Raw genomic sequence first — 13,368 nt, 5'->3', positions numbered from 1 at the left:
CAGGTCAATCCAGACTTGGAAGTTTGTATTATGAGGAGTGGTCACCTGAGTGCTGAGTGAGCGAACCCCAGGTATATCTGAGATCCAGATATACTGCTTCCTTAGAGGTTGTGCAACAGCTACTGATACTGTCCTGATCTTTATTGGGACCAGCTGTCATGAGTGCTCCAATAGCTGCAACAGTATTTCTATTCAGGCATTGTTCCTGAATGAGAACAACCCACATGCGTAGGAGGCATGGGATCACCCCCACCCCCCGTTCTGTTCACTCAGTCCCTGGCCTTCCGAGGTTAAATGTGGAAGGTATGAAGGGGGCTAGAAGCCTCTACATGATGGGGGAACCTGCTTTATCAGGGGGCTGGATCATGCAGAGCCTTCCACTCACATTTAAGTGAGCACAGGTAAAAAATCCTCAGACATCCCCTGCTCATTACAGAAAGCTTGGCGACTGATTGGGTCAGCTGGGTATGCAGGGGACAATTTTGTCCCCATGCTTCCTACCTGTGTGCCCGAGCAGGGTTAATATTGATGGTAGTTGCATGTCGTGAGCTGTGAAGTCTCAAGATCTCAGGTTGGTGGAGGGCACTCTTTGCAATATTTCTGTTTGTTACTACAATATTGATGAATTCTCTTTGATCATTCTTCTTATAAGTCCCTACACCCTTATTTTAACAAAGCAAATTCCTAGCTTTCACAGCTTTAAAGATAAACTTGAAAAAATGTGGACAATGGCTGGTGAAATCTTACAAGCAAGAATATAACTCTGCAAAATTTTGAACAGTCTGCTTACCTATTTCCATGGCTGACACAATCAGAATAAATTATGCAAATAAACCAATGCATACAAACTTAATTTTCATGGTATGTTTTGACTGATTTTGTGCAAAATCTGGATTACTTTGGCAGTTCTTTGCGGCACAAAGTATAAACTTATGGCAATAACAAAATCTTGTAAGCAAAAAATGTCAGCTGCGTTTCTGTATGGCCTTCTGTCCCACCCCTTCAAAACATCATTGTAATCCTCTCTAAAGTTGTTCTTAAGCAGCTTCTTGTATTTCTGTCTCAACAAAGGAAGTCCAGCCTCTTTCTCTCCCTTAGCGTGACTTTCTCCAAACCTATTCCTACTTCACAATCTGTAACCCTGTTACCTAAATTAGAAGCTTCAGTTTCTTCTTCTGCTACCCCTGCTTTTCCTGTGGCTAAACCCCACTTCCCATTCCAAAGCTTACAAAGAACTGTGTGAACAAGGAAAAACATTTTAACTTGGTAAGATGTTCAGGTGCATCATTCTGGCAAGTGGTGAGAACTTTACCACACTTCAGCTGGTTGGAAATAAAATAAGTAGCAAAGCAATCCTAGGAGGAGAAGGAAGGAGAGGGTGCAGAGATTTTTTATTCATTCCCTTTGCTGTGCTCCAGAATTGGGCCCCTTGGAAGATGTGTGCCTACAGTGCCAGAAACACTCTCTTCTGAGACTTACTGCTGGCAGTGAGAGCCCCCCCCCCCCCCATGAAGCCCCTTTCTATTGCTGGGGCTGGCAGAGAGAAGCCTGTACACCATTCCAATAGTTCCCCTTGCAGGTCATCAACATTGGGGAAGTCAGTAGTGTGCGCTAAATTGCCAATTGGTAAAATATGTACTGACCAATGTCACTATATTGTATTTCACAAGCACTACTGTCCTGTGTGCTCCATCTGTGGGGGTGGCAACAGTGCTTCAGGCTGGTATTCTTCATTGCTGCTGTTACTAAGTATTATATGCCTGATATATATTTAAAATAAATTAACATTTCAGGAATCCTTGTGATTGAAAGAAAAGGAAACTTGTTTTCATCCTTCCTATTGTGTGTTTCTTTTATATTTATCTTTGGAGCCTGAACTTCTGAGCATTTCACTGAGGCGAGCCTGTATTAGTACGCAGTATTATTTTGAGATTTTAATTGACAGTAGTGATCTTATTTATTTAAGATATTTTAGCCAGCTTCTGTTAACAAATAATTTAAACAAGAAAATGATAAAAACAGCAGATTGAAACAGAAGCAGAATAAAAAACAAGACATAGTAGCATAAAACTTCCTGAGCACTGCCACAAAATCCAGCTAAAATGCCTGAGAGGGAAAAGAAAAAGTGTCTGAAACTTAAAAGCAAAGGTACCAAGCAAGGATTCCTGGCGGGTGCATTCTGTGAGTGGCATGCCGCCACTCCAGCGGCCTTCCCCCCAGTTCCTATCCGTCCTATTAGGGCAAGCAGGCAACACATAGAGCTGTGCCTTTGATGAACTCTTGGAACAGGTTCATATAGAGCACAGTGGTCACTAAGGTACCCCAGCCCCATGTCATTAAACTTCTTGTTGGAACTCTAGGTTACTGGTAGGTTTGCTTCCTTTTGTTTTAATATGTCACCTGTGTTCGGTCTCATTTGTGCTCCTGCCAGTTCACATTTCTGTGTATTTTAATTCTGTCTCATTTTGTTTTAAAGAGTATTGACTTTCATGAACGAGGAAAAAACCATAAGGAAAATGTGGCTAAAAAGATTAGTGAGGTAATACAATATATTAAACCTTGTTTAAACTAATCACATTATATTAAATTCCATTATTTAATGGAACTCATTATTTTTTCAATTGCAGATTAAAAAGAAAAGTTTGGAAAAGGCAAAAGAAGAAGAAAAAATGTCACAGGAATTTGCAGCCATGGAGGAAGCTGCAATGAAGGCTTATCAGGAGGATTTGAAAAGAATTGGTGCTATGACAGGTAGGGTCTGATGCTGCCAAAGAGATGAACAAGCTCCTGCTTAATATGTTCTGTCACTCACTTTTCCCATAGCTGTAGTTGTTTCCTCTTTCCCTCCTTAAAAAAACAGCAGATATAAATCCCAGCAATTCACTTCTACATCATGTCCAGGTGAGCTTCTCTTGTTATAATCCAAATCAGAGAAGGTTACGCTCGGCCAGCTTCTGTTCAGTGAATTGTCCGATAGAGGAGTCAGCAAGATGGATTCCCACTCCCTGTCACTCAAGCCCCCCTCCTTCACTGAACCTTTCGGCTCAGCAGGGAAGGGGAGCTGTCTTAACAAGTGTGTGAGTGATCTATATCCAGTCTATTTAATCCAGGGGGATGATAGCGGGTGTAGCTCTCCCAAACCCCCAAAATATATCCTTGGTCTTCACTCATGAAGGGAGCATCCACAGCAACCCAGAAGTCCCCGGACGTTTTGATGTTTGTTTTTTAAAACTGGAACTTGATGTTTCAGAATCTTTAGGTCAGAGCTCAGCACCAAAAAAGCATGAGGAAAAGAAAGAAAAGAGAAAGAGAGAGAGAGAGACCACAGAAACATCATCAGATGCAACAAAGGAATGGGTGCGAGGATTTTCTCCAGAAGGCTATATGTATTACTACAACACTATATCAGGAGGTAAACCTGTAACAAGGAATGTGGATTTAACCACATATCTTGCAATGGCTCCTTTCCAATTACCTCACCACCCGCTTGTACCTATGACATCAGAACAAAATAACCTGCTCTCACCACGCATGGAAGTTCCTTGGCTAAAAAAAACACATTTGCCACAGACTTCTTCCTTTCTGAAGCTTTTTTCCAGTCTGCCGTCTTCAGTCCTTCAGGAGCTATCAGTGTGACCACGTGGAGCCACCCTCCTGAGATTGGCATCACTGCCGCTTACCGGGATGGGGATGAGGCCCAGCAAGGTGGGCACACTGGGGATGGGGATGAGGCCCAGGCTGCGTGGACACACTGGCAGAACCAGCTCAGTGCTCCCCACGGTGCTCCCATCACTGTGGCCATTACCCAGCTATCATTACTTCCATACAGATTTACTTTATGTGTCACCATCGTTTTTTCAATGTACAGACAACTGAAACCTAATATCTCTTCTTTTATTATTATCATCCCCACCCTTAAGAATCGCAGTGGGAGAAACCTGAAGAATTTCAGGACAACCTTCAAGAACTCCAAAAGGTAAATTAAAGTTGTAAAAGCAAATCCTGCTTTTGTTTTATTGTTATACAGGTTCTCTGAGCTTGAACTGGTCATTAGAATTACCAGTAGCTAAGTCCCACACCAAAGGGGAAACACCAGCTGAAGCCATGTGTCCCTTATTGGATCTACTCCTTTGGCAAATGCTGCACACCATAAACTGAGTCGTGGCATGACTCACATTTTCAGAACGCTTCCTGCTAAAGTTAAGTTTTAAGTATGCAAAGTTAGATTTTATTTTTATTTTTTACTTTTGTTGTTTAGTCATGTCCGACTCTTCATGACCCCATGGACCAGAGCACGCCAGGCACTCCTGTCTTCCACTGCCTCCCACAGTTTGGTCAAACTCATGCTAGTAGCTTCGAGAACACTGTCCCACCATCTCGTCCTCTGTCGTCCCCTTCTCCTTGTGCCCTCAATCTTTCCCACATCAGGGTCTTTTCCAGGGAGTCTTCTCTTCTCATGAGGTGGCCAAAGTATTGGAGCCTCAGCTTCAGGATCTGTCCTTCCAGTGAGCACCCAGGCTGATTTCCTTAAGAATGGATAGGTTTGATCTTCTTGCAGTCCATGGGACTCTCAAGAATCTCCTCCAGCACCATAATTCAAAAGCATCAATTTTTTGGCAATCAGCCTTCTTTATGGTCCTGTTCTCATTTTTTACTAGAGGTCAAAATACAGTTTGTAGAGGAAAGATGTGGCAATATCTTAAAATTAACCAAGCAAGCGAGGTTATACTTACACAAGAAACTATATGGGCTTGGGGTCCTGGCACAAGTTAGTTGCATTTTAAATCAACAGGAAAGATTACACACGTTTTGGGTAGCATCTAGCATTATACGAGTGGACGAGAAGAGTCCCTTTTCTCTTATTCCCTTGTAGGATTACATGCCATCCTGTACCTTTAATCAAGTTCCAGCTATTAAGTGCAAATCAATAGAACTATTCACATGAATTAATCCATTTTCTTTCATAGTAGTCTATAACCAGCATTTTGTCATATCATCAAGTTTAATTTTCCATCTCTCCTGTTCTTATGGGTAGTCTACTTCCCCACTCCTGTAATCTTCTTTCTTGTAGTTTGGATCCATTGCTCCGTGTCCGCTTCTCTGGAGCAGCAGAAAACAACCTTTCTCCCTCCTCTATGTGACATCCTTTTATATATTTGAACATGGCTATCATATCACCCCTTAACCTCCTCTTCTTCAGGCTAAACATGCCCAGCTCCCTTAGCCGTTCCTCATAAGGCATCGTTTCCAGGCCTTTGACCATTTTGGTTGCCCTCCTCTGGACACGTTCCAGTTTGTCAGTGTCCTTCTTGAACTGTGGTGCCCAGAACTGGACACAGTACTCCAGGTGAGGTCTGACCAGAGCAGAATACAGTGGCACTTTACTTCCCTTGATCTAGATGCTATACTCCTATTGATGCAGCCCAGAATTGCATTGGCTTTTTTAGCTGCCGCGTCACACTGTTGGCTCATGTCAAGTTTGTGGTCAACCAAGACTCCTAGATCCTTTTCACATGTACTGCTCTCAAGCCAGGTGTCACCCATCTTGTAAAGATGTATTTCAGGTAACTTGGCTATCTAAGAGCCATTCTGTCTCTGTCCAAATTCTGTTAGAGTGTATGGAATGTCCCCCAGATGATTTTAATGAGTTAGATATAATTGCAATATTTTCATAAGTGGAGCCTGACCTTCCTTGCCTATATCCATATGGTACATCAGTGAGACTTGGATTAATCTTTTACTAGGTGGTTTATCTTTCTCTGTTAGACAGCACAGTGGATGGAAGGAACAAGTGAAGATGGTCACACCTATTACTACAACACAGAAACAGGAGGTAAGGAAGATAAAAAAGAGATAAAACATAGGAAGGTGCCTTATCCAGAGTTAGACCATTGGTCCACCTAGCTCAGTGTTGCCTACACAGACCGGCAGCAGCTTTCCCAGATTTTTGATATAGGTCTTTCCCAAAATTCATTGGAAATGCTGGGATTGAACTTGGGTTTCTGCCCATGCAGAGTTTTGCCAGCGTGAGACAGCCCTACACTTCTGTGAAGTCAGTAGCACAAATGGAGAACTAAATCCCAGAGGGTGGGGGGTGGGGTGGAGTTGTTACCCTGATAGGGCCCTCATGTCCTTTCTGTAGGAACTTGTGGGCCATAGAGAAGCTGCAGCACTGTTCATAAGGTGAAACGGACTGAGTCTGCCCTCTTAATGTCATGACTGTTTGAGCCAATCATGTCTGAAGTACAGTGGATGATAACTAGGCACAGTGGTACCTTGAGTTACAAACGCCTCAGGTTACAAACGCTTCAGGTTAAAAACTCCACTAACCTGGAAGAGTTACCTCGAGTTGAGAACTTTGCCCCAGGATGAGAACGGAAATTGTGTGCCAGCGGCGCAACGGCAGCAAGATGCCCCATTAGCAAAAGCATGCCTCTAGTTAAGAACAGTTTCAGGCTAAGAACGGACCTCCGGAACAAATTAAGTTTGTAACTAGAGGTACCACTGTAGTTCTTCTCAGTACTGGCACACCAATTGTGGAAAGCTCTCCCCAGTGAGGTTTGCCAGGATGCCTACTTTGTTGTCATTTTGGCACTAGGCTGGGAGTAGCTGCCAGAATTCAAAACCAGTAATTTTCAGATTTATATCTAGCTTCCCGATGACACCAAATTGCATCATCTACCTCAGACCCATATTTGTTTCTGTATGTTGAGTGTACAACTGATGCTTTTGCATTAACATTGTGAAACGCAAATAACAGTTGTTTGTTTGAGTGGGGTTAAGAATGGGAATTTAACATTGTGTGATGCTTTGATTTGTTAGCCACCTTGAGTTTATTTTGAAAATAGTCTGGATATACAGTGGTGCCCCGCAAGACGAATGCCTCGCAAGACGAAAGGGTTTTTCGGTTTTTGCGTCGCTTCGCTAGACGATTTTCCCTATGGGCTTGCTTCGCAAGAAGAAAGCCCATAGGGAAATCTCCGGGGACCTCTTTTAAATGCTGGCGGTGGGGAGCAAAGCCTTTCCCCCCCCCGGCCTTCAGAAGAGGTCCAGGAAGGCCGGCGGGGGCCGAAAGGCTTTGCTCCCCACCGCCAGCATTTTAAAAGCGGTCCGGGATAGCAGGGAAGCGCTTCCCGCTATCCCGGACGGCTTTTGAAGGCAGGCGGGGGGGAGCAAAGACATTCGCCCCCCACCGGCCTTCAGAAGAGGTCCTGGACCTCTTCTGAAGGCCAGCGGGGGGGGGTCTTTGCTCCCCCCTGCCTGCCTTCCCGGGAGAGCGGAGAAACGCAGCGCATTTCTCCGCTATCCCGGATGGCTTTTGAAGGCTGGCGGGGGGGGGGAGGTCCTGGACCTCTTCTGAAGGCCGGCGGGGGGCGAAAGTCTTTGCTCCCCCCTGCCTGTCTTCCCGCTATCCCGGACGGCTTTTGAAGACAGGCTTTTGAAGAAGTCTCCGCTGTCCCGGGGGCTTTTAAAATGCTGGGGGACGGCAGCGGGAAGGCAGGCGGGGTGGAAGCAAAGACTTTCGCCCCCCACCGGCCTTCAGAAGAGGTCGGGGGACAGACTGTCCCCGGACCTGGTCTGAAGGCGGTTTCCATAGGAACGCATTGATTGATTTTCAATGCATTCCTATGGGAAACCGTGCTTCGCAAGACGAAAAACTCGCAAGATGAAAAGACTTGCGGAACGAATTAATTTCGTCTTGCGAGGCACCACTGTAGATTCTTTTAATACAAACTATTGTTTAAAATACATTGCTGTCTGTGTTTTCCAGTATCAACCTGGGAGAAACCTGATAATTTTGTGTCTCCTTCAAAAGAGAGTCAAAAAGAAAACCATGCTGAAGACAGCGGAGAAATGGAGTCAAAGAAAGCTGAATCAGATGCAGGGAAAGCAGGCAGTAAAAGCGAACTGCAAAAGCCAAAAAGAAATCTTCGGGTAAGTCATTTTCAGAATAAACCCACATATTTTATCAAGTCATATTAATTATTGAAGTTTGAATAAAAAGTTCATTGCCATCCAGCAGAAATGCTTGCCACTGAGGAGACCAGGCCACAGAGCCGGGGTGGGGGTGGGGAGGGTAATGAACAGTCTCCCTGCCCATGGCAGCAGTTTCTGGCATGCCAGTTGCCAAACGTCACTCTATGGACAAGGAAGATAAAAGCCCTTTGGATGAGCCAGTTTTGGGGACAGAGCACTTCTTTCAGGTGGTTTTGGGATGTGGATTGTGGTTAGAGAGGAAGCCAAAGGCAATCTTCCCTAAGGGTGAGAGACTGGTTGAAAAGAAGAGATAGGACCCCCTGTCTCTGGGTCACAGCCTTATGACAGTGGGGGATGCTTAGAGGGTTTTGAGTGGGAGTAGGGCTGGAGGAAGCGGGGTATTTGGGAAATAAAGGAGGAGATACCAGGGATGGCGGACCCATAAAGACATCTTGCTCACTATGTTGCACTTGGATTGCTGATTTATTTATTATAGAACTTGTTTAGGCTGCTTTTGTATAAATTGTGTTGAGGTTGATGTTGTATACGTTGGTCTCACTATCAAAACACCATGCGTTGTCAGGAAATAGGTGAGTGTTTGTGTAACGAGTCAGTGTTTTCTGTTGAGTCCTATGAGGAAATTTCGAATGCATTCCTGACCACCAAATTGTGACACCAAAGTAATGGGAAAACCCAGGAAAATCCTCTGAAACTTTGCAAAAGGAAACAGGGAAGGAAAACATGCTCTCTTGTTTGTCAGATATCCCCGCCCCCACCCACATGGTTTCTGGCGAAATGGCTGTCACAGACCAGCAAAACACAAAAAGTAAGCCTTGTTGAAGGCTGCTTGTTTAGTTACAGCACTACATGCAGGTCCGGCTGTTTGGATATATGAATCTGTGGTGTGTAACGCACAGTTTGGGTATTAATTCCTCATGTTTGGATAAGTGAATTTCTGTATAACCAGTGTTTGGTGTGTGTGGACTCTCTCTTGGTTAAAGGAAGTTGTTGGTGGTGTATTGCTCAGTAGTTTGCTGTTGGCTTTCTTTGCTTTCAGAGGAAAACAGAAAGTGACGACAAAGTAGAGGAAAAGCCTCACAGACGCAAAAAGATCAGCCCTTATGGGGAATGGCAAAAAGTGAAGCAGGAAAGCAGTGATATAGAGGATGTACCAGCCGTTCAGCAGGAAACCTCTCAGGCAGCATCTCGAAGAGTCAAACCTTACGGGGAATGGGAAGAAATCACGGAAGATAAAGATCCATAGTAAGTCCCAGATGCAGCGTGGAGACCATTGATTGTATACCATTTCTTAGGAGAGCGTTAAATTCCTCTGAATTCCTGTTATTGCGATCTGAACTTTAAACCAGTTTCTAACAATGTTTTGATAACGTGTAACAGAGACTTGGTTGGATGAAGCAGATGGGCCTGTTCTTGCCGCTGCTTGCCTACCAGGTTTCTCTTAACACACAACAACCCAGGACATATGGGTGGGGTGCAGTCATTAGCGTGCACCAGGCATCCTATTGGGAAGACCCAGTTTTCTGAGTGCATGTTCTGGAAGTTGGGCAATAGGGGCAGTACAGGATTCCTTTTGGTGTACCGACCTCCCCGCTGCACCAAGGATTACCTGCCTGAGCTGCTTCAGGTCATGGTGGATGTTCTCCTGGAGACACCTACTTTGATTGTCCTAGGGGATTTTAACGTCCATGCCAAAACAACCTTACAAGAAAGCATGGCCTCCATGGGGCTGTCCCTGAATAAGTTTGGCCCAGCCCATAGTCGCGGACATGCCTTAGACCTGGTATTCACCTCTATAGATGTGGGTGATCTGACACTAAATAAAAGTGAAACAAAAGAAATGCCATGGTTGGATCACTACCTGTTACACCTGGCCTCCATGACCCTTCCCCTCTGCAGGGAGGTGGGACCAATTTGGATATTCCACCCCCACCACTTAATGGATCCAAATGGTTTCCAGAGAGTTGTAGGGGATGTTTTATCCCCTGTTTAAGACCTTTCAGCTGATTCCCTGGTGGCCTGCTGGAATGCGGAATTAACCAGGGCTATTGACTGTCTGGCTCCGAAGCACCCTCTCCGATTGCATAGAGCCCGGACAGCCCTGTGGTTTTCCCCAGAGCTGAGGGCGATGAAACAATAGTTGAGACGGCTAGAGCATCAGTGGTGGAAAACTCACTCTTAATCTGACTGGACATGGGTTAGAGCAGGGGTCAGCAAACTCTTTCAGCAGGGGGCCGGGCCACTGTCCCTCAGACCTTTGGGGGGCGGGGGAATGAACAAATTCCTGTGCCCCACAAATAACCCAGAGATGCATTTTAAATAAAAGCACACATTCTACTCATGTAAAAACACCAGGCAGGCCCCACAAATAACCCAGAGATGTATTTTAAATAAAAGGACACATTCTACTCATGTAAAAACATGCTGATTTCTGGACTATCCGCGGGCCGGATTTAGAAGGTGATTGGGCCGTATCCGGCCCCCAGGACTCAGTTTGCCTACCCATGGGTTAGAGCTCAACCTCGAGCCTACCAAGTGGCGATAGCGATGGCAAAGAGGACCTTCTTCAGACCTCTATTGCATCTGCAGGAAACTGCAGCAGGAAACTGCAGCAGGTGGTTTGCCATCAGGGCCTGGTAAAGACCCCAAGATCTCCTTCATGATTTCCTTGATTCGGAAAGAGGTAGACTCCACCGTGGGAGCAGGGCTAGAGTCCTGTCTAAAGTTGCATGGGATCAATTCTAATCTGTTACCTCCGATGATGTGGACAGGCTGCTTGGATGAGTGAAACCGACCACCAGTCTCCTTGATCCTTGCCCATCCTGGCTAATAAAAGCAAGCCGGGAAGGACTGGGTGATGGGCTCTGCAGAGTGGTGAATGCTTTCTTCTGTGAGGGACCCTTCCCAGACCCACTGAAAGAGGCAGTTATTAAACTGCTTCTTAAAAAACATCTTTGGACCCGGCCAATATGGCCAATTATCGCCCAGTCTCAAATCTTCCATTCTTGGGCAAGGTGATTGAGCGGGTTGTTGCTGAACAACTGAATGCAAACCATTTGGATCCCTTTGATCCTGGAACTGAAACTGCCTTGGTTGCACTGGGGGATGATCTCCGGCGGGCTAGGAACAAAGGTGAAAGCTATTTCCTTTTTTAAAAAATGAATAAAAATATTTTTCATTTTTTAAACAAAATTTTTATACATTCACATTTGTTGTTGTTGTTTAGTCGTTAGATTTTATTTTTATTTTTTACTTTTGTTGTTTAGTCACGTCCGACTCTTCGTGATCCCATGGACCAGAGCACACCAGGCACTCCTGTCTTCCACTGCCTCCCTCAGTTTGGTCAGACTCATGTTTGTAGCTTCGAGGATACTGTCCAACCATCTCGTCCTCTGTCGTCCCCTTCTCCTTGTGCCCTCCATCTTTCCCATCATCAGGGTCTTTTCCAGGGAGTCTTCTCTTCTCATGAGGTGGCCAAAGTATTGGAGCCTCAGCTTCAGGATCTGTCCTTCCAGTGAGCACTCAGGGCTGATTTCCTTAAGAATGGATAGGTTTGATCTTCTTGCAGTCCATGGGACTCTTGACCATGGCCTTAACTATATGGATCTTTGTTGGCAAGGTGATGTCTCTGCTTTTTAAGATGCTGTCTAGGTTTGCCATCACCTTTCTCCCAAGGAGCAGGCGTCTTTTAATTTCGTGACTGCTGTCACCATCTGCAGTGATCATGGAGCCCAAGAAAGTAAAATCTCTCACTGCCTCCATTTCTTTCCCTTCTATTTGCCAGGAGGTGATGGGACCAGTGGCCATGATCTTCGTTTATTTGATGTTGAGCTTCAGACCATATTTTGCGCTCTCCTCTTTCACCCTCATTAAAAGGTTCTTTAATTCCTCCTCACTTTCTGCCATCAAGGTTATGTCATCTGCATATCTGAGGTTGTTGATATTTCTTCCGGCGATCTTAATTCCAGCTTGGGATTCATCCAGCCCAGCCTTTCGCATGATGAATTCTGCATATAAGTTAAATAAGCAGGGAGACAATATACAGCCTTGCCGTATTCCTTTCCCAACTTTGAACCAGTCAGTTGTTCCCTATCCAGTTCTAACTGTAGCTTCTTCTCCCACATAGAGATTTCTCAGGAGACAGATGAGGTGATCAGGCACTCCCATTTCTTTAAGAACTTGCTGTAGTTTGCTGTGGTCGACACAGTCAAAGCCTTTTGCATAGTCAATGAAGCAGAAGTAGATGTCTTTCTGGAACTCTCTAGCTTTCTCCATAATCCAGCACATGTTTGCAATTTGGTCTCTAGTTCCTCTGCCCCTTGCACTTCTGGGAATTCTCAGTCCACATACTGCTTAAGCCTGCCTTGTAGAATTTTAAGCATAACCTTGCTAGCGTGTGAAATGAGTGCAATTGTGCGGTAGTTGGAGCATTCTTTGGCACTGCCCTTATTTGGGATTGGGATGTAGACTGATCTTCTCCAACCCTCTGGCCACTGCTGAGTTTTCCAAATTTGTTGGCATATTGAGTGGAGCACCTTAACAGCATCATTGTTTAAAATTTTAAATAGTTCAGCTGGAATATCATCACTTCCACTGGCCTTGTTATTAGCAGTGCTTTCTAAGGCCCATTTGACTTCACTCTCCAGGATGTCTGGCTCAAGGTCAGCAACCACACTACCTGGGGTGTATGAGACATCCATATCTTTCTGGTATAATTCCTCTGTGTATTCTTGCCACCTCTTCTTGATGTCTTCTGCTTCTGTTAGGTCCTTACCACTTTTGTTCTTTATTATGGTAATCTTTGTACGAAATGTTCCTTTCATATCTCCAATTTTCTTGAACAGATCTCTGGTTCTTCCCATTCTGTTGTTTTCCTCTGTTTCTTTGCATTGCTCGTTTAAGAAGGCCTTCTTGTCTCTCCTTGCTATTTTTTGGAAATCTGAACAAAGAAACAGTGGGATCACTCAGAGGAGAAGATGGTGAAATGCAAACAGGGGACACAGAAAGGGCTGAACTCCTCAATGCCTTCTTTGCCTCAGTCTTCTCCGATAAAGAAAACAATGCCCGACCTGAAGAATTTGGAGCAAAGGATTCAACAGAGGAAACACAGCCCAGAATAACAAAGGAGATAGTACAAGAATACTTGGCTAGTTTAGATGTATTCAAGTCTCCAGGGCCAGATGAACTGCATCCAAGAGTATTAAAAGAACTGGCAGATGTGATCTCAGAACCACTGGCAGTCATCTTTGAGAATTCCTGGAGAACAGGCGAAGTCCCGGCAGACTGGAGGAGGGCAAATGTTGTCCCTATTTTCAAAAGGGGGGAAAGAGAGGACCCAAATAATTACCGCCCAGTCAGTCTGACATCAATACC

The 13,368-nt window shown here is 44.9% G+C and overlaps 1 protein-coding gene across 5 annotated transcripts in view; it reads left to right on the top strand.

Annotated features, from left to right (window-relative positions):
* The window catches only part of WBP4 (WW domain binding protein 4), a 44,990-nt gene that overhangs the window by 2,851 nt on the left and 28,771 nt on the right, over positions 1-13,368 (top strand). For 3 of the 5 annotated variants that reach the window (XM_083748668.1, XM_083748666.1, XM_083748664.1), the window contains exons 3-9: positions 2,477-2,539; positions 2,628-2,751; positions 3,251-3,412; positions 3,921-3,976; positions 5,767-5,833; positions 7,772-7,935; positions 9,035-9,240. In XM_083748668.1, the coding sequence (XP_083604794.1) occupies positions 2,670-2,751; positions 3,251-3,412; positions 3,921-3,976; positions 5,767-5,833; positions 7,772-7,935; positions 9,035-9,240 (737 nt within the window). In that variant the 5' untranslated portion in view covers positions 2,477-2,539; positions 2,628-2,669. Of the gene's footprint in view, positions 1-52; positions 72-2,476; positions 2,540-2,627; positions 2,752-3,250; positions 3,413-3,920; positions 3,977-5,766; positions 5,834-7,771; positions 7,936-9,034; positions 9,241-13,368 lie in introns of those variants that run through there. The other 2 variants (XM_083748667.1, XM_083748665.1) reach the window with 2 other exon arrangements.

Source organism: Podarcis gaigeae (assembly GCF_964106915.1).
Source record: "Podarcis gaigeae genome assembly, chromosome: 7".
Taxonomy (NCBI): domain Eukaryota; kingdom Metazoa; phylum Chordata; class Lepidosauria; order Squamata; family Lacertidae; genus Podarcis; species Podarcis gaigeae.
This window is presented reverse-complemented; position numbering and strand designations above follow the sequence as displayed.